Source organism: Tympanuchus pallidicinctus, unplaced genomic scaffold (genome assembly GCF_026119805.1).
Source record: "Tympanuchus pallidicinctus isolate F22 unplaced genomic scaffold, pur_lepc_1.0 scaffold1, whole genome shotgun sequence".
NCBI lineage: Eukaryota > Metazoa > Chordata > Aves > Galliformes > Phasianidae > Tympanuchus > Tympanuchus pallidicinctus.
Window position 1 is genome coordinate 54,912,787 of NW_026294618.1, and position 27,281 is coordinate 54,940,067.

Consider the following 27,281-nt stretch of genomic DNA (forward strand, 5'->3'; position numbering starts at 1 on the left):
ATAATATTTCAAGAGTAGAAAACCCCATAGCAACATGACTTAAAAAATTGGTGTTCTGGAACCTCTCACATTTCATTAACTATATTAGACAAAGAAGCATACAAACCCCTCTTCTGTAAACAGGGCACTACATTGATTTCATGCAGTTATGCAGTAAGGTGAAGGATTTAATCTTAACTCAAATTTTTAAAAGTTTTGTTTTGTTCCTGCTGATATTTGGTGTTTCTCTGATGTGTTTGGACTCCCACTTTCTTTCTCATAGCCTCTTCCTCAATGGAAGACTGTTTTTAACCCATTCAAAGAGAAATAATACAGTTGTAACAGTGGCAGCTAACAAAATAAAGCACTTGGTCTCCAAAACTGAGTTTTATCAAAAGTCAAGGAGCAAAGAACACAGTTTGCTCATACTTATTAATGTTTTGGAATCATATTTTATGTAGTCATTTCTTACAAGGATAAAAAAGACAGTGAATGAAATAAAGCATTTTTACTTGATTGTTACACATTTCAAAATACCTAATTTTGGATTTTAGTATAATTAGCAAGTATATTACAATAGTAAAAAACAAACAAACAAACAAACCTTGGGCTTAAAGTATTACAAACAATGATCCTGCCCCTAAAACCCCATTGTTACTTAGCCTCAGCGTCATTTTAAATACATTAGAGCGGCAAGTGGAAACAAAATGTGCATAAGAACTCTTTGGATTCCTCTCTAGGTTGAAGAAGTCTCATGAGACTTTCTAAATTTGCAAGATTTTAGTACAACACTTTGCAATCTGTAGACAGTATCTAGTGTAAGGTGTTCATCTCCATCTTCTTAGTTGTGGTGACCAACTGAGATTCAGAAGTGCAGCTGAGACATTTACGTGAGCATCTTGGTCCTTCTACACTAGGTTGAGAGCTGCCAATTGACAGTTCGCTGTAGGTTTATTGCGCTTTGTATGTTTTCTCAGTCCTATCTTCAAAACTGCAGCTTCTTTTGTGGAGGGTTTTTGGACTGTATTGTTCAAGGTAATGGGAAAGCTCGGACAGTGCAGAGAATAGAGGTTACCTGTACTACTTCTAATTTACCAATGCCTTCTCCAAAGTTCAAATTTGAAATATGAATTTTGGAATGAATTTTTACTTTATCTTTGTAAGTTCACTATCCTTATCTATGCTGCTCCTGTCTTTTGGTTGATGTAAAAAATCCTTAATGTAAGTGAGGAGACACAGCTTTTTTTTTTTTTGTCATCAGTGCTATGTATTCATCTTTGTAAGAGAAGTTTAGTAACCATGTCATGCACTGTTTGCCAAACAAGATTTCAGTAAATGTAACCTAAATGCCTGGCATGATTTGACCAAAAAACAACCAAATAAACAGTGGATAAATACCAACTGTTCCTCTTAAGTCAATTAAGTCAATTAAATGAATGCATCTTGAGCTCTTAATAAAAACATTCTAGTCAGCTGTCAAAGCAGGAAATTGTCTCTGGTATTACAGAAGCTAATTGCTTCCCAGGGTCCTCTCTGTTTTCAAATGATCTGGGCAATAAATTCTGATCCTCTCACTTTATCTTTTGGATATTTCAGCACTTCTCCATCAATCCTGCCTGATTCTTGAGGCGTATGCTTGATGAGCAATGGATAGGTACCCAGTGTCTTTACATCCTCAGAACAGGGATTGGGTACTGTAAATTGTATGACTCAAAAGAGGATGTTTAAATGTGATTTGTGTATGCTGTTCTTGTTTTCCATCCCTTTAGAAAAGGAAAGAAAAGGAAAAAACATTTTTTGCTTCTGAATCAGCAGGCTTTTGAAAATTAATAAGCCTGCTGTTACCCATTCATACTGCTGAGTGACCTGCTTTTGTTGTGCACTGAGCTGCAATAAAATAAAAAAGGAGATGCTGTGAAGGAGAACTCACACACATTATTTGAATGCATAACCAAGTTTGTTTACTTGAAAAGAACAATAACAGTGTAATGAACGTCTGGTGTAGTGTTAAGTACATCCTTGTCCAAATTTGATTTATGTGATCGTTCCTGGATGTTAACTCAACCATTGTTAACATAACCTCTGTAATTTTTATGTTCGCACTGCCTGCGGGCACGCTCCTGCTCAGCAAAGAAATCTGGAAGAAAACTTGTAGCAGCTCCTGGTGCAGGAAACCTCTTTCCCTGAAATAACAGCAGTCGGGCTGTAGTGTGCCATAGGTCGTGTTAAGGTGACCAGATCTGTGAACGGGAGGAACTCTGTTAGCAGAAAGGCAACCGCTATGGCTTATTAACCTCTTGAAGGCTACCAGACTTCCTCTTGAAGGTGTAGCAACCAGACATTGCCTATGATCTGATATTATGCACGCAAGATAGGGATGTCAAGTGACCTCATGAAGAGTTTATCTTAACTTGCTCCCTGCTAAAACACATCAGGAGATGCACTGTGAGCTCAGATGAACGGTGTTTTTGAATATAAACATTAGGATTTGTGAGGAAAGCATGGATGGTCCTCAAAGTGTGGAGTTATGTTAATACAGTCCCTGAAGTAATTTTGTTCAATATACAAAAATGGGATTCTCCAATCTCTGTGCTAGGCAGTAACTCCACAGGAGAAGAGAATGCACATCTGAGTGAGACATGTTGTGCTGTTTTATGTAAACAAAACATTCAGAAGTTGCCACAGTGATTAAACACAATTCTCAAGGGAAGTTTTATGGGTATAAACAAAAGATATTCTTGCTCGCCTTTCATGTTAATTTCAAAATTGCATGTAATTACTAAATTCTTCCCACATGAGCCTTGCAGCTTGTTCTCTTTAGACAGATATAGCATGCATTTTAGTACCCTGAATTCCACAATTGTCATTTTGATATCTAGAAAGATATTTTTGATTAATTTATGTGTAATTCATTTTAATCTAACTAGCAATATCTGCCAGTAACTTTTTATCTTTTCAAGTCATTGTATGACTTACATCAGGTGTGATCATCAAAAGTTTGTGCTTAGAACTTAAATTGAAATTTACTATTGCCAATTAGGAGATGGTATGCTCAATGTGCAGCTCTGTCATTCACATCATTCACTTCATCTTAAAACTGTGTCTTGATTTTTGTCAGGTGGCGGATCCCATGCACCAGGAATGGCTCTATGCTGTTGGGAGATTCTGGCTTGGTTTTGAGCTGAAGGCAAAATCTCAGCGTTTGCTCTGAGCTGCTTTGCTTTTGACTCTTTTTGATCTTTTTTTTTTTTTTTTTTTCCTCACGTGGTTATGTTTTTAACACTGATGAGAGGAGGAGAAAGAGTGAATGTTGATGAGATGGTAATAGTTGAGTGTTGCATCATAATGAGGCATGTTGCTCAGGCTGATACAGTAACCCAGTAAAGCCTATAGTAATCATTTGACAAGTCCCATGACTCATAGACAAATCAGTTGTTATTGGAATGACCTAAAGGACATGCTTTTAACGCTAAATACTTTAAGACAGCATCCAAAGTCTGCATGTTGATAGACTGCGATGCAGCATTTGGGCACTTCTGTCAAGAGCCCAGTTTGAAAATACATTTGAATACTGTGAATTTTTTCTCATAAGAGTAGATGTGCAGGGCAACAGACTGTTGTAGGTGACCTTTATTTGCATAGTATTTTGCATGTAACATAATGTTTATCTGAAGCAGGTTCCGTTTCAGAGGTGCTGTCTGCTGTCTCCGTGGCTTGTGTTTCAGTTGAGACCCATGATACATCTGTGAAACAGTATGACATAGCATCAGCAACAAATTTGATGGTTCAATCTGGAAAATTTTTCACAATAAGAAATGTTTTATTTCTACCTGATGTGTGAGTGTTTTGGTAGTGTTGTCTGTGCTGCTGAAACAGCCAGGTAATCCAGCAGATAGAACACAAAGTTCTTCGAGTGTATTTCTGCTTGTTGGGACTGCCCAGACCATCAGCTCTAAGATCATCCATCTGTAGGAATTCTGCATCTGAATTTTAAATAGTGACAGGTGTGGGGCAAAGATAGACTTAGGGAAATTGGAAAGTCAAAAAACAGCTGAGACAGATTAAAAAAAAAAAAAAAAAAAAAAAAAACCAACAATGATTTTAAGAGTGTTTTACTATCTAGGAAATAAACTCAGTGCCAGCAACTTACTTCACTTACTTTAGTAAGTGAAACAAAATGCAAAGACAGGAGCCCGCCAGACATATAGTTGTGACTGGATAACTGCTGCAATGTATATATGTTAATTACCCTTTCAGTAGGCCATGATGTTTCAGCATTTAAAACGTGTAACAGCTCAGGAAGGTATTGGCACATCATACCTGAAAATCTAACTCCAGGCTGGTAGCAGTGACATTGTGACTGTTAGCATTCCTGCTTTTTCCAAGTTGTAATAAAGCTATTTTGTGTGGGTTTTTTTTGTTATTAAAACTCAGTGGAGTGTTTGGCACAAATCTGTGACTTACAAGTCTAAGAAAATACCTCCTAAGTTATTTTAAGTATTTGGTGATTACTGACTTTCTCTCACCCCATAACTATGTTGTTTGAAAACTGTTGGATTATATAAAGAAGAAATTTGCTACAGTAAGTGCTCACATCTGCTCCTGGAGAAATCCAAATATTGAACCATCTAAGGTTTAAAAAAAAAAAAAAAATGAAAGGAGAAAAAAAAAAAAACAACTAATCAGAACTTATCAGAAAAGAAACTATTGGAATGATAAAACACATAAAAGCAATATCCAAATAATATTTTAATTTCACAACAGAACAAATGAGCAGCCCTGTGGAGAAGGATCTGGGGGTCTTGATAGGTGAAAAGCTTAACGTGAGCCAGCATTACTGTTTTCTAAAAGGAGTGCTTAACTATCAATTTCTTGCAAGGTTCCTCCCATCAACAAAGCTGTCATATCTTTCTTACTACCTTCTAACAACTGCCTCTTTTTCCAAAACTTAGACCTGACTGCAAAATGCAAACATTCCAGTTGTGCATGAGGTTCTGTTAAAAATTCAGATGGAATGACTTAGGTCACTGCCAGCTTTAGGAGGCCTGCATAGTGCTCTCTTCTTAGCGGTAATTTAATTACACTAATGACAGATTTAATCACTGTACAAGAGCTACCCTTTTTTTTTTTTTTTTTTTTTTTTGTGTGTGTGTGTGTGTGTGTGGCATATTTAGCCAGGTATGAATGTTTCCTAAAATTATCTGGATGCTGACTTGGAGGAACGTATTCTTTTGCATAACTAAAAAGGGAAGGAATTACCTGTGTTTACATCCCAAGTGGGAAAAGGACGTTTCCTTCATTTATAGTTTGCTGTGGTATATGGAAAGTGTAATGCAGTGGGGTTGTTAACCTACTCTTGCTTCTTCTTTTTTCTGCCCTTTTCCAAAACCGAGTCCTGCATTTGTGCTCTCAGGCCGTATTTTGAATTCTCTCTTGGTGTCATGCTTTTGTTTCAAATTGACAATGAGAGTAGTTACTGTATTGCAAATGCTGTGCACAAGGCCACCGGTGTCTGCTTGGAGTCTGCCCAGTATAAAGAAGTGCTGTTAACTTCTTATAAGCTCCAGTTGTCAAGAGAAGTTCCCTGTCTGTTTGCCTGCAAGAAGCTTTCCATTTTACTATGGATCACGAAACATTACTTCTGTTTTTTTGCAAGAGACCAATCATGCTGCTGTGCCAGTCCTGTCTCATTTGCCTACCTATTAACCCCTCCACAGTTACATGATATATTCCTCCCATGGTGATTTAGCTTGGATCACATTAAAGCCTGTGGCAGTGTCTTGAACTCAGACCTTCCAACTCCTATATTACTACTCTGTTTACTGGGATGTATTTCTTTTCTGAACTAAACAAATGTATTACGCTGAGGTATAGGAATTTGGATGTTTCCCCTTCATGAGGGCTGGCAAGAAGCATGAATGTTATCACTTCTGAATCATTATAACAAATTTTTTGCTGTGTCTCTCTAATAAATAATTGAGAACGTTGTCCTTGATCTTGATCTTCATGGTTTCTGTACTGATTGCTTTTTGTAGATACAACACTCTCAGGGGAAATTGGCACCAAGAAAAAGGTGAAAAGACTGTTAAGTTTTCAGAGGTATTTCCATGCATCCCGGTTACTCCGTGGAATCATACCACAGGCTTCTCTGTACCTGCTGGATGAGGACTACCTTGGGCAAGCACGGGTAAGATGGGTCTCCAGATCTCTACACATCTTAAAATATTCCAAGGAGTGTAAGTTTTGTTTCATTGTTCAGATAAGAAAACGTGGGAATGGCCTCAAGTTGCACCAAGGAAGATTCAGGTTGGATATTAGAAAAATCTTCTCCAGAGGAGTGGTCAGGCACTGGAACAGGCTGCCCACAGAGGTGGTGGAATCACCATCCCTGGAGGTGTTGAAGAAACTATAAGATGTATTAAGGGACATGGTCCAGTGGGAAATGTTGGTGATAGGTGGACAGTTGGACTGGATAATATTGGAGATCTTTTCCAGCCTTGTTGACTCTCTCTGAATCATTCTAAGCAGTCCTCATAATACAACTAAATTTGGTTCTTAAACTTTGGTATTTCAAAGTACATCTCTATAGCTTTCCTGAGCAAAGCTTTGATCAGGTAATTGGTTCCTGCAACTTCAATATGGAATAATGATTTCAATCTACTTTGCAGTTTGACATACCAACTTCTTCTTTTTGTATTTGTTTTTCTAGCATATGCTATCCAAAGTGGGAACATGGGATTTTGACATTTTCTTGTTTGACCGCTTGACAAATGGTAAGTACTTAAAAAAGAAAAATATGTATCTAGTTAGGGTACCTTATATATGACTATCTTAAAAATGTCCAACTAATATTTTACTGAATTTTCCAGTTTAGATTACTGAAGAGACTTGGACACAATTAGCTCCTCTTAAAATCATATCCTTGATCTTTTCAAGCTTTTACCAGAATGTTCATAACTACTGGAAAACATTTAAAGTGTGGGGTTTTTGTTTTGTTTTTTTTTTTTTTTGTGTTAATGTAATCTGCTATATTTGTTATAGTCACGTTTTGCTTATTATGAATTATTTATTAGTTTCAAGGAAGTGTTTCAGTTTCCTTTATGTAGAAAACTCCAAAGCAACTTTAAAACAGGCCAATTAGATACATGTGTAGATCAGTTGATAATGCCTTTAACCAAAAATACCTTTACTTTGGGTCAACAATCTGGATAGACTAAAATAGGAAAAGTATGTAAGGTGTTAAAACTCAGTGAAACTGGAGCATGTCCAGAGAAGGGCAGCAATGCTGGTGAGGAATCTGGAACACAAGTCTTGTGAGGAGCAGCTGTGAGGGAACTGGAGGTGTTCGGTCTTAGAGAAGGGAAGGCTTAGGGGAGATCTTATTGCACTCTACTACAACTGCCCAAAAGGACATTGTAACAAGGTGGAGGTTGGCCTCTTCTCCCATGTAACTAGTGATAGGACTAGAGAGAATGGCCTCAACTTGCACCAGGGGAGATAAAGGCTGGATATTAGGAAAAACTTCTCCAAAAGAGTGGTCAGGCTCTGGAACAGGCTGCCTACAGAGGAGATGGAGTCACCATTTCTGGAGGTGTTCACTAATCTAGGAGATGTGGTACTAAAGGACATGGTTCAGTAGACAATATTGATGGTAGGTGGACAGTTGGACTGGATGACCTTGGAGATCTTTTCCAACCTTATTGATTGTATGATTTTAAATATGTGCCTATACTAGCATGTGCCAAGTAATATCTGTGCAGTGAATGTGGGTCAGGCAGCTGCTGAAGAAGTCACAATCACACCTTTGGCCTTTCTGTATTGCTTTTAGGAATGAGAACCCCCAGTCCTTGCTCCCAGTCTAAGTAGTTTGGCTGTGGCAGAAAACGTAGGAAAGCTGGTTTAGAGGGTAATTTGGCTGAGCAACTGTCAGGGAAGAGTGGAAAGAACTGCAAACGGCAAGGGAAATAAAAACATTTCTTCCAAATCACCTTTCTATGCCTCTGTTCAGTAGTCAAGGCCAAGTAAGCCTCCATGTCCATATGTTTGTTTTCTTTCCTGAGTTACGTTAAATGAGCAAATACTACCTTCAGACATTGTTTTTATTTTGTATGGGTTGGTTTGTTAGGTGTTTTTTTCTAACTGTTCTGGAAGCGTTGGCATTGAATTACACAGCGCAAGCTTTTCTAAACACTGTGTGTACGTATAATTGATCATATAATATAGTTTGATGTATAGTTAGGCTCAGTTTTGTCAGTGTTCCTGCTATGAAATTCACAGTCAGACCAACATTACCAAGTGGGACTTGAGATCATAAATCAGTAACTCATTTTCATGTCCGCATCATTGTGAGATGCACTTGCAGCTGAGCTAGCTATGTGCATTACGTACATGTTTCACAGTCGTGTATAAAATCAAAAGCTTCAATTTGCAAGCTACAGAATTCTCATTAAGTAATCAATTTGTACAGTATGGCAAGCCAAAATGGCAGAAAAGCCATTTGCTCTTTCTGTCATTTCTGGAGGGAACTTGGATTATGAAGATGGTGTGGTTTACAAACAATCCTGTCAGAAGATTTCCAGTGAATCGATTGGTCTTCTGTGTCTAACTGAAATAGCAGACGCAGTGGGACACCAGAATAGCATTTCACTGACACAGACAAACTGTCAAGTCTTGTTTGTGCAAGAGAATAATATATATAAGCTATTATTGAGTATATGAGTATCATCTAAGCTAATGTGTTGGGAACTAAGGTGATAGGAACCAAGTAAAAGGATACTACCAACTTTTTTAGTCTTGGTTGATAACTACACGTTTAAAGCAATCTAAGCTGTTCCTCTCTGCTTTTAGGAAACAGTCTCGTAACACTGCTTTGTCACCTCTTCAACGTGCATGGACTTATTCACCATTTCCAGCTAGATATGGTTACATTGCATAGGTTTTTAGGTAAGTGCTCACCTTTAAATCATCATTAAATGCAGGTTGCAGCTTAAATAGAGCCTCAAAAAAGGCATTGGCTTGTTCTGCATATCTGTGCAAAATCACAATGTTGTTTTAATTACTTCAAATATTTCTGTGATATCTACTAGGGTACAATTAACAGGCAGTAGGGGGTCTCAATTCAATACTTGTTAGGTCAGTTGAGTGTCTTAAAAGACTCTGTATTGGACTTAAGCATCTTAATACCACAGCTGCACTGATGATTTAGAAAAATGTCATGCAGAGATGTGGCAGGCAGAGGAGGCCCACACAGACAGATGTGCATTGCAAGACCTACCCGTGCACAATACAATTGTGGTACAGCAGCATTATTTCACTAATAGACCACTGAGACCCAGGGCAGTTAAAGCTTAAGTGCAAAATTTAACAAATTATATCAAGCTGTCTACACTGAACAGTGTTGATGAAAGCCCCTGCTGCTGTTACTGCCAACAGAAATATTAGCCCCATGCTGTTTACGAACCAAAGGAAGGAATTGGCCAAAATCAATTGCTTTCTGCATTATGTTTTGAATGCAGCTGAATGCTGTTTTTTCTGAGTGTCAGATAGAGTTTCAAAGGCAGGATCTCTTAAAAAAAAAAATGCACCACTGTTACTTCTGGAAGTCTTTCCTCTGATGTGGAGACAGATCTCCCTGGCTATTCTAGCTGCTGTGGCCTGACATGAGGTGAATATTCGGTTAATGAGAGCTGAAGCACGGAGGGTATAAAGAGTTACTCACTATAACTTCAGATTAACTGAAAACATTGTGTAGGCTGGGATTTGCTTTGATGTAGCCCAGGCTGGAGGCAAGCACTGTGGTAATTTTATCTGTTTGATCAATTTGATGGTGTGAAGAAGAGCATTTTGGGTGAGGGCACATGCAACTTCTACCATTTGAGTTGTATTGCCCCAAAATGATGCAGGCATTGCTGCAAAGAGGAGATGAACATGAAATACAAACCTCAGTGGTCTTCTGTGCTAGTGCAAATGAGAGTTAACAGGGATGCATTCAGATGGAACTCTTCCAGTTCCACAAACTGAAACAGGAGGAGAGACTAGTATTTCAAAATGGAAGCGCAGATGTGGCTGTCACAGGAGATCTTTCTTCAAATACGCAAATGCAGTATCTTTTAATTCTCTGTAGGAATGCCTTGGACTGTAGTCCTCAAACAGCAAATAGTGCCAGGATGTGAGGGCCTCTCCTCCTGCTGCTGTAAATCAGACTGTACTGCCGTAATGACATATTACTCCCCTGTGACAGCAGCCTAAATAATTACACTCCGTTGTGGATAAGTTTGCCTTTCTTCCTTATTTATTTTACTCCTGAATGAGAGCCTTCACTAAGGCAAGAAAGAGTTGATTTATGAACTAGACCGAGTGTATCCCCATGGGCCTCACAAATCCTTTCATGCATGTTTTTTTTTTTTCTGAAGGTATCGCAATAAGAGCACCAGTCTAAGTTACAGGTATTTGAAGAAACTCCTTAGGCAGCTGAAGGCAAAACCTCAAATTGTATTTTAAACCCAGTTCCCAGTTGTGGTCATGGAATTCAGAGACAAAAGGATCTTTGTTCTGTTTTGTTTTCCAGTTATGGTTCAAGAAGATTACCACAGCCAGAACCCTTACCACAATGCTGTCCACGCTGCTGATGTCACGCAGGCTATGCACTGCTATCTAAGGGAGCCTAAGGTAAGGACAGCCTTTCACATTGACGTTGCTTTCAGATAATGCTCAAAGTTGCTTTTCCAGGATTAAAAAAAACAAACACTTTAGTACTATTTTTTAGATAGCAGAAAATTATTGCAAACTTGAAGTCAGCTTACAATTTCAAACAAGCTACTCAAGTCACCTCCCATCCTGTGAATTATGTGTCTAGGTGCTGTTGTATGAGCTCTGGCAAGTTTTGCTGTGACAGTGTCACCAACCATCCACCTGATGTGGCAGTCCTCCCAGCAGTGCCAGTAGAAGGCAGTGCCTGCCCATGCCTCGGTCACTTCAGGGCATCAGCCCTCATGTCAGTATTTCAACACACTAAATTTGGCAGTGGAACACCAAAAATGGGCATACGGTCCCTTTGACTGGTCTTGTTGAAAGGGTGTCCTCTACATGAGCCAGCAGCAGCTTCTTAAATGTTGCAGTAAGCCCTCACAAAATGAGAGTTAGACAATTATGATGTTGTTTAATGCATTATTGGAAGGCACTTTAATACTGTAATCATAGAATCATAGAATGGTTTAGGTTGGAAGGAACCCTTAAGATCATCTAATCCCCTAGACCATAGGCTATAGGCAGAGATACCTCTCTCTCGACCAGGTTGCTCACAGCCCCATCCAGCCTGGCATTGATTGCTTCCAGAGAGAGGCATCCACAACTTTTCTGGGCAACCTGTTCCAGTGTCTCACCACCCTCACAGTAAAGAATTTCTTCCTAATGTCTGCTCTAAAAACCTCTTCCAGTTAAAAATGATTTCCCCTTTTCCTGTCACTACACGTCCTTATAAAAAGTTCATCCCCAGCTTTCCTGTAGGCCTCCTAAATAATGCTGAGCCACAGTATAAAAGCATAACTAATCTTTCTTGACCTGACTTAAACAAAACAAAATTATGCTAGAATTAGCAAATGTTTTGACCAGAATATAAAAATTGTGAGGACAGGAGCAAGCCTCAGTATTCCTTCACTTCCATCTCCTGCAAGTCTCTTCTGACAAAAAGTGCAGAGGACGGCCAGCATTCATCTCTGTACGAAACTTGTTAATTCCTCATCCCAGCATGCTTCTTTCCTATCATAGACTGTACACACTCATCACGCTAGTAATAACTAACTCTCAGAAACATTAGATACTAAGTTTTTTGGTTTTTTTTTTTTTTTTCCAGTGACAACACAATTTGCTTTGAATAATAAACTACATAGTAGAAAAAGTCTGGGTGGTTTTTTCAGATTTGTATGTCTGAAGTTGGAAAATTAAATAATACTCTCCTATAAAATACCAGCATCTGATCTGACATAATCTAATGGCCCATTTTGAAATTTCAAAAACTTGTAAGCACTGCATTTTAAGCATAATGCTGTTCCAGAAAAGTGAAGCATGATGTGTTGTTGGTGTTGTTAAATAATGAGCGAGGATACTAACACACACTGGCCTGCTGGTGTACTTACTATTTTAAACTGAATCTTTTAGTTTAAAACCTCTCAAAAACCTGTATAACAATCCATATATTGCTATAAACAACAAAAAGATGAGAAATACAGATTGTAGTAACATTAACATAGTCTGATTCTTTGTAGATATTTGTTCGATAGTCACCTCGAAAAGGTTGTTCTCAGTTTATTAGTTTATTTCGTTTTTGATGTCTGTGTACAAAACTGAGCAGTTCCATGTAGTCAGCTGGTTTGTTTGTCTGCCAAAAGGGAGGGATGAGGCCAGGGGAAGTGTTTACTGTTTGCTTTCTTGTTGTGATTAATATGTGATTCAGCTTGCCAGCTTCCTCACCCCATCGGACATCATGCTTGGACTGCTGGCTGCTGCAGCTCACGATGTGGATCATCCGGGGGTCAACCAGCCATTTCTGATCAAAACGAAACACCACCTTGCCAGTCTGTACCAGGTAAAAATACTTACCAGGTCAATAATATGTACAATGGTGTCAGTTTGTATTTCTTTTTTTCTTGAGCAAGCACGTAAACAGCAAGGATGTCTTAAATTGGCATGTTAAAGGAAACTTTTGCTTCACATGACTCTAGGAAAATGGAACAACTAATGAATGCAGCAACTTAAAAAAAAAAAAAAAGCAAGATTAAAAAAAAACAAAGGAAGAGTTGTAGATATTTACACAAACATCCCAGAGATATAAGGAAAGGACTTTAAAGCAGCCACCATAGGTCATGCCACAGACTGTCTAGACCAGTATCCTGTTTCTGAGAGCAACCACTAAAAGATACCAGAGAGAAACAGATGCCTGGGATAAATACAGTGTTGTCTCTCACCTGGTAGTTATCCTCCCTACTCCAACAAGCAGTAGTGGAAGGCTCCCTGAAATGAAAGTACAGCTCACTGATGGGTCAATGACCGTCAATGAACCCATCCTCCACTGTTTTCTGTGGTCTTTTCTGAAAATATTTAAACCTTTGGCCCAAGTTAGTTACTGCATTTTATCTACAGTTGTCATTTATGTATAATCAGGCTATCTTTGCTTGCATGTGTATGTTATATGTACATCTCTGTATTTATAGACTTGAGCGATGCCATAAATCATTTTGGTTTCACTAAATGTAATTCACAGTAATTAAATGGTGATTGTAGGGATGTAGGGATTTCTATCCTTCAGAAGAGTCGACTTCAGCCTTTGTAAGAAGGTATCAGAACTAGAATATTCTAAGTTAAAAATTAATCGGAGGAAGACTCATTAATAGCTGTGTTTCTGTGAAAACAGAAATCAAGAGTTTGCTGTGACTTGCTTTGTATATGTCAAGAGGTTATCTGTTGTTTTGCCCTACCCAAGCAACATTTGAGTTTAACGTAAGAAATTGGTGGTATGTTCAACTGTCCTGTGTGAGACACAGAAAGAAGCTGGGCCCTGGGATTCCCAGCTAGAACATGTTGATGCTGAAAGACTCCAACCTTTATGACTGGCCCTGTCACAGATTGGAGATTTTGCCATAGTCCTGAAGTTTTTGTTGGGGCAGCCCTCTAGTTTTTAGGCAGTATTTGTGACAGAGACTTCCTAACATTCTGCTTCTAAAATAAATCTCTGCTACTGATAATTTTTCAAAAAATAATTTTAAAAAAGTGTGGGAAAGTAACCTCTAGAGATCGGAGCTAAAAACACCAGCCTGCAAGCCATCACATGGGTTTTCTCCCTGCTTGGATTATCTCCCCTCCAGCCTAAGTGATCAGATAACTAATGGCAATTAGGCTTAATAAGGCAGTAGAGTGTTCCTAGGTGGAATAGCTGACTCCTAATTGTTGGCAACAGCTTCAGGGATTCTGGCTGCCTGCATTTAACAGGGGTGTCATATGACTTCATGCTCACTTGTCACTTGTTAACTTGACCTTTCCTTTTCCCTGCTCCATGTACTTTAAATATGGGATACTAGATGCTGTACTGGCTTGAAGTTCTCAAATAGCAGCAGGCAAAGAGCGGGAATTTACAGAAATGGAAATCTGGATTGAATCCCTGACTTTTTTTTTCCTTTGGGTAACTATTAGTTCGATGCAAGGATGTGCTTGGATGCCTACATGCTAAGTCGTGCTTTGGCTCTCCTTCATTGTGACCAAATGTCAGGCAAGCAGGTTTCCATATAGAGCTCAGGAGTGCTCCATGCCAGCACAGTAAAAGTAGAGGCAGAGCAGAAGCTGACAGTCTCTCAAACTCAGCTGTGAGCCAGCCAGAGAGAAAAGGAAACAAGCGCCTCTCTCCATGCAGGTAAAGCATTTGATGAGCCGTGCTTTAGAGGGAGAACTGAGGTCTGACAAGGTGGGCAGAGGGCCCCCCAGTGTGCTCTGCTCTGTGCAGGTGGCTGAGAGCAGCCACTGCCAAGAGGTGCAGAGACAAAAACAAAATGCAAAACATTTCTGTTGGAGTTCTGCTTGTAGCTGAGAGCAGACAGGAGAACAGAAGGGAGAAACCTCCCTATAAACACAAGAAAAGATGGGTATTTCACACGTGCATCTACAGTGTTTTGACTTGAAATTAACTTTATGCCATATTTTAATTCAGCAAGCCCAGCGTAATCTTTTCACAGATATGCTTGCTCTGCATTCTTGACCCAGCAATCTTTCCATGTTTATGTTGATAGTATGACAGAAGAGAAATGCAGACAACCCAGTAGCAATAGCTTAGCTCAAAACAGCTGCAGCAGGCATGCAGGGGCATCCCTTATTTTTCCCTTGGTCAGAGTACAGGGGTGCAGAAGCCCATCCTGATGTATTTAGGCAAGAAGAGAAGAAGGATATTTAAGTTCGCTGATGATCAGAATTACTGTCAAAAGTCATCAGACTTGTTCTTAGCTTCATAGCTTGCTTTGAGTTCTTATGGTTGGAAAGTTGTTGTTTTGTTGTTGTTTCTCCCCAGTAACTAGGGTTGATCTTAGCTAGAATACCTACAAGCACAGTGAACTTAACTCTAGAAATCCAGATAGATTCTTCAAATCTGTCTAAAGCACAGATTTTCAAATCAGTTTTCTTTTGTTTTGTTACAGCAAACAATTTTCAACCAATTCTAGGCATCACGAGATGTGACAGACATGTAACTGTGCCATATGTACCTGCCTAATCCTTGCATGTATCCCTTTTGTTCCTACCAGAATGTTTCCGTGTTAGAAAATCATCACTGGAGATCTACAATAGGCATGCTTCGAGAATCACGGCTCCTCGCTCACCTGCCCAAGGAGGTGACGTAAGTGTCAGCTAGAGAAAACGCATCTCTTAAACTAATCCTTGGCTTCCATCACTCTCCTTCAAAGGGGCATGGGCAGAGAGGTCAGACTTCAGAGTAGGCTGTCCAACTTTTTGGCTTGCCTGGGCTACACTGAGTGAAAAGGAGTTGTCTAGAGCCACATCTACAAAGATTGCTCCAAAAGTAATGCCTCCTAATTATTTCCATGGAAGCTAGAATGAATAGAAAGAGCACGACAACACTGTTTAATGGAGCAAATTCTCAACTACAACACAGTAACCACCATTAGCTGTGCTTTTTCACCAGCGGTAAATAAGATCCTGCATGTTGTGCTTATAAAAAAAATCTGCACTAGCAGTGGTGACCCACCATCACCATTGCTACTGATGAAATGCACCACCCACCCACCGCCTCACTGTGCTCACAATCACTACTCGATCACCATCGATATTCAGCAAGCATCAATAAATGCCAGTGGGTGCCATTGTTTCCTTATGGAGGAGCTCCGTGACATGCACTGCTTCATGCCATTCTGTCACTGTCCCTCTGCTGCCATCTGTCGCACAACTGTTGGGAAGGTTCAACCCCTACTGCCTACCACCACCATCTGCTTCTGATGCCATGGGGCAACATAATAAAACAGGAGACATAACTTTCACAGCAACCCTCTGAAAAAATATAATGAATGTATATAAAGTAACTAAACTTATTTTTAATAAAAACATTAAAAATTAAACATATACAGAAGCAACTGTAACTGTAGTAAACTGTAGTAAAGCTAGTGGGATATGTGGCCTTCTTTCTGTGAAACTAACGCATCAGTTTGGTTTGATGGCAGTGGCTGCAAATCTCAGTGAGCTCTCAAGGTGTTTATCAGAGACTTTCTCATGAAAAGCGTCCTGTGGGCTGCAGGTTGGATGTGTCTGGAGTAGGCTGAATGTCCTGCTGCTCTCACCAAGAAATGGAGATCAAGACAATGAATACCCTGCAATACTAAGATTTAATTGCAGGTGACCTTGCCAGGAATATGAACAAGTTACCTGGAAGCAGTAAGCTGTGTTCCCCTCTAGAAATCCTTCACATCAAACCGACAACTTCTGTTCAGTACTACTTTAAAGCTGCATTATTCAGCACCCAGCTCAGAGCAGCTGGAGTAAGATGTGTTTTTCTAGATGCACCATGTTATTTATTTTTCCCTTTCCTACTCCTTTCTGGAAGCTTTCACATCCACCTACACAAACAAGTGTTTTTCTTCCCCATTATCCCTTCCTGCCAAAGCCATTTAAGCAGCTAGAGCAGTTGTATCCTATCAACCCAGCAGAAAATGACCAATCTGATCAGTTTGGATCCATAAAGATTGTGGGAGTTTTATGCTAGCTGTGGTTTATAACAGGTTGTTTTGAGCTATTAGAGTCCAATGGTTCCATGACTGATGGGGCTTATTTTCCTTAATTGCAGACAAGACATCGAACAGCAGTTAGGCTCCCTGATCTTGGCAACAGACATCAACAGACAAAATGAGTTTTTGATTCGTCTGAAATCTCACCTTGACAATCAGGATTTGAGACTGGAGGATGCACGAGACAGACATTTTATGCTTCAGGTAAGTTCTAAAAATTTGTTACCACTATTGTTTTCTTATTTATTTCTCAAGTAATGGTATTTCCTAGTACACATTAGAACAGTGTAGGACAGCATGTCTGACCAACCGCATCACCTCACCTACCTCTACCTCCTCTGTTACCTCCACCTGGCATGTCAGGAAAGCTTAAGATGCCTCTACTATTACCTTATGTGATCTCCTTGAGTTTAAAAAGCTGAGAATGCAGCAGAAACATGAGTGTCACATGCTTAGAAACGATGATAAGCTACTGATTATTTCTAGGCCACCACATCTCTTTCAGATAATGCCTCTATTTTGTTCTCCTTATGGCAAATATCGCTTTGCTGGTGTTATTTTCTAGTGATGAGCAGGAGTGCCCCCTTCTCGGTGTTCTTCCCCAGACAACCTGACATCAGGTGTTCAAGTTCTGTTCCTGCGACTGATGTTCATAAACTGTCTCTGTGGAAACAGCTGTTGCCATGGCAGCAGGTGTTTCTCTACTGGATCTGTCCAGCTAATGAAGAAACCATGTTTTATTTAAAAATCAAACTGATTCAAACTGATTCTTTTAGCTAAGCTTCAGTCATTAACAGGCTCTTCAAAATTAACCTCTACCTATTAACGCATTATTGTGATTAAAGTAGCTGTATATACATGATTCTGTGCAGAAATGACATCAATTTCTTTTTAAATACATAAAAGAGTGTAATCATTGTCATTTACAAAACAAACATTTTCACATTTGCACTCTGTCGAGGTTATGGGAAAGGTGACAGCTGTGAGGAAGTAAGTGCTGATCTGTTGCTTCTTCCCCTTCCAGAAGCGTGAGAAATGCAGAGATCTGCTAGTCTGTTCTCCATGAAACATGGTTTTCTGTCAGGTTCCTGCACAGCCCGCGCAGGGCAGGATGATGGGCTTATCATATTTCTGGATAGATTAGGCAAGACAGTTAGGCAAATGCACAGGGCTTACAGTTCTCCACTGTAGCAAAAAACTGTAGCACTTCCTTGAAGATAGATAGGAACTAGGACAGAGGCCTGGTGAGATTTGTTTAGTTGGAGGATTATTTGTGGAAGAAAGAAAAAAAAGAAAACAAGAAGTTTTAACCTATCCTCATCTGTGAAAGAATCTTGTTTTAATACACAGTAATATACAGTAATGTTAAGCCTACTCAATTTAATCCAGAAAGAAAAGAGGCTTGGAGACCTCCCTCCTCTGGTTAATAGATATGAATTTATACAGGAAACACTTCTGTTTTCCTCTCTGAGTGCCAGATGAATTCTGCGCTCTGTCCTGCTGACTGTGTTCAGGTTATCTGGGAAGATGAGTGGCTCACAGCACCTTGTTCCAAGCAGTAAGATAGACAGACCATTACATAGCTCACTTTTCCAAAGCAGCTACTTGATTGTAAAAATCTCTTGCCATGCTGTACTCATTCCTCTGCAAAGCACGTAATAGCACTAGTTAGCTAAGTGAATGCCAGACAGAGGCAATGCAGAGGGCCCTGTGCTGAGTGTTGTAAAGGAAAACACACAGACATTAAAATGAAGTGTAACTAAAGTGAGATGAGAGGTCGCTCAGACCACAGGGAAGAGACGCCCAAATGGTCTCACACAGGCTTGGCTCGTCCTTCCCTCAGCATCCCACGTGGAGCTGAGCCAGGCAATCAGCAGGAGCCAGCCTGCAGCTTGTCTTGGCTTGCTCCTAGCAGGGAATATCCAGAAGATTTTGCCATCTTGGAATTTGGCCCTCCTCTTGTTCTCACTGCAGTAAACCGTAGGGCTGAATGAAAGGTTTGTTAGCAGCTGAAGTAAATGTTCTTTCCTCAAAAGGAGTATTTGGGTGAGACTCAACACCCAACAGGTGATCTTAACCCTTCCTGCCAGTGAGGCTTGGGAGTTTCACGACTGCAGATGTACCACTGAAGCACTCCTGGCTAACAATCTCTTTTCTCGCTGCCACTTTTCTCCTTTGCTTTCAGATTGCACTCAAGTGTGCTGACATCTGCAACCCCTGCCGGCTGTGGGAGCTGAGCAAGCAGTGGAGCGAGAGGGTCTGCGAGGAGTTCTACCGCCAAGGTCAGCCCCTGCCCTGTGCTCGGGACACAGAGCTGCTACGTGGCAGCAGCCTGCCTCAGGCCTCAAATCCTCTCACAGTGTGCTGCATTTCAGCTCTTCAATTTCACAGAGGAACCCACAGCTTGCCTCCTCACTGAGAACCCTCAAGCCAGCCTTAGCATTTCCAAGCTGAAACCATGTCAGGGCTACAGTACGCTAAAATCGCAGACTGGCTTAGTTTGGAAGGGATCATCTAGTTCCACCACAGGCAGGGTTGCCATCCTCTAAATCAGGCACTAGATAAAGCTGTCCAGGGCCCCATCCAGCCTGGCCTTGAATCATCTCACCAGCCGCTGTGTTTTATCTCACGTTCAGACTCTCACTGCAGCTCCTACAGCAGTCTCTTCTGCGTACAAATGTAGAGAGTTCAAAAGCAGTTCCCCAGCATGGCAAGCCCCCCTCACATGGCTTACAGGAACAAAGTAGGCAAGCCAGTACTCTGCTAGAACTTATTGCAAATGCTTCAGACCCCTGCAGGGAGCTCAGTCATGCAGGGCTCTTTTTAAACACAGTAATTGCACCATTTGGCTCTATCTGCATAGGCAAGGTCATGCTGTGCTACAACACGGACGGGGTACAACAGAGTTTAATCACTGCTAAATTCTTTGTTTGCAGCATCCTGAGAGCCTCAGGCAAGCAGTACAAATTCTGGAAGAGCACACAATGAAGTACTCAATTCAGTTAAAATTCTGCTGTATGAAATTATTAAGCAACATTTAGGCTGGTACCTGGTACAGCTAGTCCTAACACTAACAAGCAAGGACAAATAGGACAAGTTAATTTTTGGCCAATGTCAGTTTAAGCCAGTGAAATGTCTTCTACTTCAATGCTTTTGCAGTAACAGAAGCAATTTGCAAGATGTAGGTTTGTGTTATCAGATGTATAGCCAAGACATGAGGGCAGTGCCCCACTTGTCCCATACCACATCTTTAGGGCCTTGAGGGACCACGCTAAGAAAGGCAGCAGCCCCAGCTCTTGCAAACTTTTGCTTTTTCCCCAAAACTCCAAACCAAACACGCCAGCAGAATTTCTGAAATACACCTCTGAGACCAGTTATATGCACTATACATAGACCAGTTAGAGCTGTACAAGGAAAATAAGAGCAGTATATGTGGGAGAATGTACAAAAAACACAGTTTGACTGTCAGTAGTGGCTATGTAATCCTGGTAAGTGTGCACACACACACAAAAAAAAAATGTATACCATACAGTAAGATATCATTATTACTTAAAATAATATATATTATTTTAGAACTTTCAACCTCCTTAAAAACAATGCTGGGTCTAGAAGGTATTTTTTGTGACATTTGAGAACCATTGCTCCTCTGATCTGATTTTAACTACAGATGAGGCAGGTAATACCAGAATTAGCGCACTGTTTAATTTTCCTTCTGTTGTGCATACAGAAGTTTGAGCTCTTTTGTTTTTGGTTGTGTGGGGTTTTTTTTTTTGTTGTTGTTTTGTTTGTTTTTTTTCTAATGCCATTTTAATATCATTTGGTTGTTTGTGAAGCTCAAAATGTTTCCCTGGTATTTCCTAACTACCTAGTTAAAATGAAAACAGTCTCCTCACATTTAAAACTCAATTGTGTGTGTAATAGAGAGAAAGGTAAGGCTTAGGAATGCACATAGTATGTACAGGACTATAGAGGCTGAGCAGCAGTAAAAAATTCAAGTCAAAACTGTCCGCTAGTGGGTATAAAATAAAAGTGTTTTTAAACAGAAACAGTGGATAGGAAGCAGAATGTTTCTTTTAGGTTGAATATGATGTTTTGTCTGCTCTAGCATAATGTTATTTATGGATATGTTTCTTCTAAACAGCACTTGCAGTGTCCTTATTAGTAAATAAAATAGACAAGCAGAACAGCACAGCTTGTACACAGCTGTGCCGTAGGTGGGCAGGAGTCTGTACCCCAAAGACTTGCAGCCTGGTAGTGTCTCTGAGAGTGTAAACAATCACAAAAGATGAGTGTTCCACTCACAGTGTTTAAAAAAATACTGATTTGCTGCAATCGTTTAATGGGCTAATGCTCGAATGTGGAAACCAAATCTCCCCTCTGAGACAGGTGGTTGCTGTCTGCATGGCAACAGCATCTTCAACTGGAGCAATCAGAGCTGCTTTGCTGCTGAGCTCTTGTATGCAGCTGACCTGTCCTCTCCTGCCACTGCAGCATCTGCGTGATCATTGCTGTCCATTGCCTTTAGGCATAAAAGAAATGTTTTAACGTTCTTAGCTATCATGGAATGGCCAGGGTTGAAAAGGAGCACAGTGATCATCTAGTTTCAACGCTCCTGCTGTGTGCAGGGTCACCAACCACTAGACCAGGCTGGAATGCAGCTATGTATGGGAGTGTCCTGTATGATCCTTTCTGCACCTGCAGGAGCAGTTTCTACTGACTGTTTTTAAGCATTGTCTCAGTGCCCAGTTTAGTCAGTTTTGCTGCAGTTGAGGTGGCAGCAAGGGTGAGCAGGTCCTTCACCCAGCTGTTCATCAACAGTTTGGGCTAGTCACTGCAGAAGTCTTCAGGACAGTTCCAGGTTCACAACCAGAAACTCATCCTTCACTTGATCCCATACTAAGTTGTGAAAGGGGCAAGGAGGTCAGTCAACCACTTTGTTTCAAGTCCATTGTGTGCAGAAGACTGTGTGAGGATTTCCTGGACTACCAAGGGAATTAATGATGCAAGTTCAGCATAAACATAGATCCCATACCCAACCACATGTGACACAAATGTAAGACAAACTTGAATTACATCCTTTTTTCACGTTTATAACCTCAATCCTATGATTTTTAACACATGAATTGTTACTCTGGTTTGCAGTAGTTTACTAGTGTAGACACCGCTGTGGGCTGCCAGGCACCATCATCCTTCAACAGCTTTTTTCACAAGCACACAGTAGCAACCCACACTGCAACACAGCAGCTATCTTAAAAAGGAAGATTCTCAAATACTTAAGTGCTTACATTTAAAGTTCATTCAAAAGTCACCTTTCCTTAGAGAGATTTTTCTTCTTTGCATGCTTACTCGCTTTGATACCTTGAAGAAAAAAGAAAAAAGATTAAAAAAAAAAGGTATACTTGGACATTTAACGTGGTTCTCACTGGTGCCAGGTTCCAGCTGCTCAAAACCATACAGCTGCAGTCATTGTATGAGTCTGACGCAGGTATGGAGACAAAAGTAGCAGAAATTCTTATTCTTTTTTTTAATGTTGTAGGTGACCTGGAACAAAAATTTGAACTGGAAATAAGCCCACTTTGTAATCAACAGAAGGATACAATACCAAGCATTCAGATTGGTAAGTATTAGCTTCATTCTGTCTCCTCTGTGTTTATCTCAGTGTGGCACAAGCTCAAACAGAAACTGAAACACGATACGTGATAAAATCCATCTGGAACATAAACCCAGTGAATCAGCAGCAAAGGTCAGCTTTGTGAATACTGAACACCTGATCTAGGATTGACTTCTTGCTGTCTTCATCAGTTGACACACGACATTGTTTCAAATGCGTCATCAGCCAGTTGCAAGCTTATTTCTGTGGAATACTTTGGCTGTTTGGGATGATGAGGGAAAAGCATCCCCACAACTGCTGAGTGCACTGCAAAACCTCTCATTTAAAGTAGCAACAACATTATTTTCCTGTCCAGTTTCCTACAGATTCTTCATAAACACTCCACAGTATGATGCTCCTGCAGAATCCAGAACATGGAAAGATTTATTAAGAGCCTTCAGGCCATATTCATTGTTGCCTTAGTAGTTCTCTGAGTATCTGAGAGCATCCAGTCAGGGCAGCAACTCCAGTTTCTTCATCTTCCCTTCTTTTTAAAAACATTTGAGCTGTCCTCCATAAAGCCTGACACACTACCTGCAAAGAACTGAGCAGTTTTCTCCTCTCCTCTGTGCTACACACTGCCATCCCCACAGCCTCCCCTTGCTGGACAGCAGATTGATTTCAAGCAGCGAGCAAGTTTCCATGACCGTGTTTGCAGATGACACTCAGCAGCCCAGTGGTTACTTTGTAGTTCACATTTCCATAAATGCATTTGCAGTTTCACACCATATGCATGGGATGTTAAGCAGACAGCTGTATAACCATTAAATAGTACCTGTCTCACACCAGAATGATTGCTTCTGAAGTGTTTATCTTCCTCTTCCAGAAAGTAATTTAATGTGTCTCTTAACCCAACTGTATTGTTACAGCAAACTGCAGATACCATGTGTAGATAAACCTGCTACCATTTGTCTGTCCCCATATAAAAGCGAGGATGCAATCATACACTAAAATGGGTTTTGAAGTATCCTTTTTTCTGAACTCGATTTTGTGGGAATCAAACTCCAGTTTATGACTTAGAAGTTTTATTTCCATTTGCTTTCATCTATCAGCGATTTTGCCAGAAGTACGATAACTTAAATACAAGCTTTTCCTATTCATAAGTACAACCCCACGCTAAGGTCACTCCTCAGCAGTCAGAACAGACTTATTTCTAACTTAGAGAAGCTGTTGCATAGTTTTCCCATGTGATATTAAAGGCCAGCACAGACATCTCAACTGCTGTCCTTGTCTGCACTCTGCGGTACAAAAGGTATTTATGACATATAGGACAGTATTCAGAAGCCCACGAGCTACTGCAGCCTGGAAAGTTCTGGAACAGGAAGCAGAATAGCCACAGCAGCACTTACTGCTATTGCAGCGATAACTTCAAGCACTTTAAGGGGCTTAGATGCCACTACAACTCCTCTCATATCTCATGCACAGCTGCAGCTGGGAACCTGTTCCCCTTTTTCTAGAATAACTAAAATTTGACACTAAAAACCAGTGTCAAGTTTTTTCTTTTCCCCAAGCTTACCCCAGACAGACAGATCCCAATCTTGGTGATGTGTGCTGGTCAAAACTTGCCTGTTTCAAGAGGAACTGATGGTTGCTTGAAGGTTTATGGTCATTTTTCCTCAAAGTTTTCACAACTTATAGCACTGTACTCTGCTGAGGTGCTACAGGGGATAATGCACTCAGGCAATGAATTTGCTCCTCACCTGCTGTACTCTCTTTCCCTAGGGTTCATGACGTACATTGTAGAGCCACTCTTTGAGAGGTGGGCCCAGTTTACAGGAGATACGCCCTTATCTGAAAACATGTTAAACCATCTCAGGAGGAACAAGGCAAAGTGGAGGAGTTTGCTCCATAAGCAACACAGCAGTAGTAGGAGCAATGACCACTCAGGTCAAGTAACTGACAGCCAGGAACAGACTTTAAATGAAGAAGAAACTCCTTAGTGGCAGCTTTGCACTTTTCCTTATAGCACTGCTATCTTCGTCTTGATCACAGCAGCAAGCAAAATCCTGAGGAGCTAGGAGCCTCTTGTCAAGACCATGGAAAGGGAAGAAACAGCAAAGCAGATGCTCTAAGGGTCCTTATGAACAAGCCCGTGGTTCTGCTGGTTCCTTTCTGGATCTCCATCTTTCTCTCCCCTCTCTTCATTCTGCACATGCCTGATGCCATCCATCACTTCAGATCATGAACTGCTTGAATGCAGGTCGGGCCAGCAGAGCTGAAGCCGAGCCAGTTACTGCTGCCATGAAGCAGGGAGGATTACTGAGAGAACAGGGGAGGATAGAGGCACTCTTGGTTATATATTCATTTACCATGAGTCATACTGTGACATCTGTACAAAGGCCCAGAGCGCCATACGCTTTCCAGTCCGGCAGCTGGGCTGCGCATGAAACCACCAGCATCTTCAGAACCCAGAGGACACTGGTTGAATGAGACAGCGCTCACAGAGGGCAGAGAGAATCCGGTTATTTTAGTAATTAAAATAAAAGCCTTTTTAACTTTTGTATTCTGTGCACTAAACAGATGTATGAACTTTGGACTGAGGTTACACAACTCCGTGTACACAACTCCAGTGTAACAAGGCTCGTTTTGGTAATCATTTTTATGCCACTTTGGACGGGCATCTTCTCATTGCAAGGAACGGTATTCCCTCGCAAATGAAAGGGAAGGTGTTGTACAGTCTAACCCTTTGAAACACGAACAGATCTACCTTTTGAGTACTGTTTCAAGTAACGTGTTTATATTCATATGTGTACATTTTCCTGTAAATATGAGACGCTACTGATTCCCATGCCAAAATACTGGAGTATTGTGGGATTGCTACCTGTAAAAAACATTGGCACTGTGAACAGAATACTGTTAGTTTTAATACAAGAGAAACCATTTGTAAATATGGTATAGAGTTTATTAATATTCACCATTGTTTGTGGATAAAAGCCTTAACTTTTAGCATCCTTCATCTTCTGATAGCTGCCAAAATCATATGATTACAAGATACAATTCTGTACTGCCTTTCCACTATCAAAGGTATATCACAGGTCATTAAGGAATGAAGCCTGGCAGGACAACTTCTTGAAAACTTCAAACACATTCCATATGGATCCGTGCTGTTAAAACCGTAGCACCCTGCACATTCAGTATAGGCAAAGGCTTCCCAGAGCCTGAAGTTTTAGTTCAAAACAAAGAAGCAAAGCCAGAAGCCCACAGCTACAACCACAGTTCAACAATTCAATCAAATTAACATTTATTCAAGAGTGAATTTTTATTTAAATAGCATAGTGAACTAAAAAGCACGACATCCTACTAATTCTGGTGTCCAGCTGTTTTCTTAAGTGATCTTGTAGTGGAGATCCCCCCCTGTATTCTCTTACTTAGATAGCCAGGATATAAATGCATTTGTATTTTTCTTTTCATTAAAAAAAAAAAAGAAAGAAAGAAAGAAAGAAAGAAAGAAAAACCTTCAACCAACTGCTAGATCTGTCTCACTCATTGAAGGAAAAAATGCTTTCAAGTCAGCCTGTAAGGAAAATCCTTGTAACTGTCATAGTAGTTGAGGAATTCTATGAATGCTATGTTCATTTTTCTGAAAGATACATGGCCCTATTTGTGTCATAAACAGCCTCAGTTCATTCTATACGAAGCTTCCCTTAAGCTTCCATGATTTCACTGAGATTGCATTCTTGAGCACTACTGCATTGCACCAAAGCGATTGCCCTCTCTCCCCAGAGGAGCTAATCGTGTTTGAACAAAGTGCAGCGTTGTTGTAAACCCTCAGCACATCAAATCAGCACAGCTGTTTTCCAAAAGAACTAGCAGATATGGCCACATAACCACGTTCAGAGGAAGTGTCTTTGGACAGACCATCAAAGCACTATTTAAAGTTGGTGTTTGAGAGGAATAATGCTTGCTTGGAGAGTTGCAAGGGTAGATGCAGTAGAATTTGTTTTTAGTTACAGGGAACACTGACTTTGTTAGACAAAGTCTTCATGATCATACGGTGACTAACGTTTAAAGGAAAACAAAAAGCACAAGGTTTAGTAAAGGATTCTTTATTCTACTAAGTCATTAGACATGTATCTTCAGAGAAAAGGACTGAAACTCAGTGAAATAGGAAGGTGGAAATCACTAGTCTCCTTCCTCTCTCTTCTAAACAAAACTCATATATTAGATGCACCATAACAGTCAAAGTCAAGGAGTTGTGGTAGAATAAAATTATTTCTAACTATAGGACATAAATGCCTTTTTAACCACCTGATGGTGGAGGTGGCAGCATTACCACTTTACAGCGTTTTAGAAAGATATTTCTTCATGAAAGATCCAGGACAATTATTAGGACATTATACAAGCAGTATAATGGGCTGCCTACAAGCACTTAAGTACATACAAAAAAATATCATTTCCCTTGTTTTGTCTTTTATACTAAGAAATTGAAGCCATTTTCCATCTAGTTCAAAGAATTTTTTTAAAGCATTCGGAGGTTTAGTTAAATAAACCTGGTGCCTAGCAGCAAAAAAAGCTCTTGACAGAAATGTGCTGCTGAGGAGCATCCAGAAAATAGGTCCAACAGGAGAGCTTAGTGCATGTCAAGTTCTGTTACAGCTACAGTGCATCCAAGGTTTTTTCTGTAATTAGAGCCTAAGGGGCCTATTACAAGACTGCTCTTACCAAGTTAAATCTTCCTAATAAACTTTGAAAAGCTGCTCTTAAAACAAACAGGGTTTTTTTGCTGTTGCTGTTTGTTTTGTTCGGGCTTTAGGTTGGGTGCACTTAATGTTCTTGCTGGATTTCAGTCACCTTATCTAATGAAACAATGCTCAAAATAGGTGGCTCCAGAAATGCGTCTGTAGTTGGAAGGCAAACCCATTACACAAGTTTGGGCATAG

General features: G+C 40.3%; 1 protein-coding gene across 3 annotated transcripts in view; it reads left to right on the plus strand.

The window, feature by feature from the left end:
* The window catches only part of PDE7B (phosphodiesterase 7B), a 160,705-nt gene extending 134,850 nt beyond the window's left edge, over positions 1-25,855 (plus strand). For all 3 annotated transcript variants that reach the window (XM_052680755.1, XM_052680739.1, XM_052680749.1), the window contains 10 exons: positions 6,015-6,166; positions 6,689-6,752; positions 8,827-8,922; positions 10,547-10,647; positions 12,431-12,562; positions 15,261-15,352; positions 16,811-16,955; positions 18,937-19,033; positions 22,288-22,368; positions 24,124-25,855. In XM_052680755.1, the coding sequence (XP_052536715.1) occupies positions 6,015-6,166; positions 6,689-6,752; positions 8,827-8,922; positions 10,547-10,647; positions 12,431-12,562; positions 15,261-15,352; positions 16,811-16,955; positions 18,937-19,033; positions 22,288-22,368; positions 24,124-24,341 (1,178 nt within the window). In that variant the 3' untranslated portion in view covers positions 24,342-25,855. The remainder of the gene's footprint in view (positions 1-6,014; positions 6,167-6,688; positions 6,753-8,826; positions 8,923-10,546; positions 10,648-12,430; positions 12,563-15,260; positions 15,353-16,810; positions 16,956-18,936; positions 19,034-22,287; positions 22,369-24,123) is intronic.
* The last annotated feature ends 1,426 nt before the right edge of the window (positions 25,856-27,281 follow it).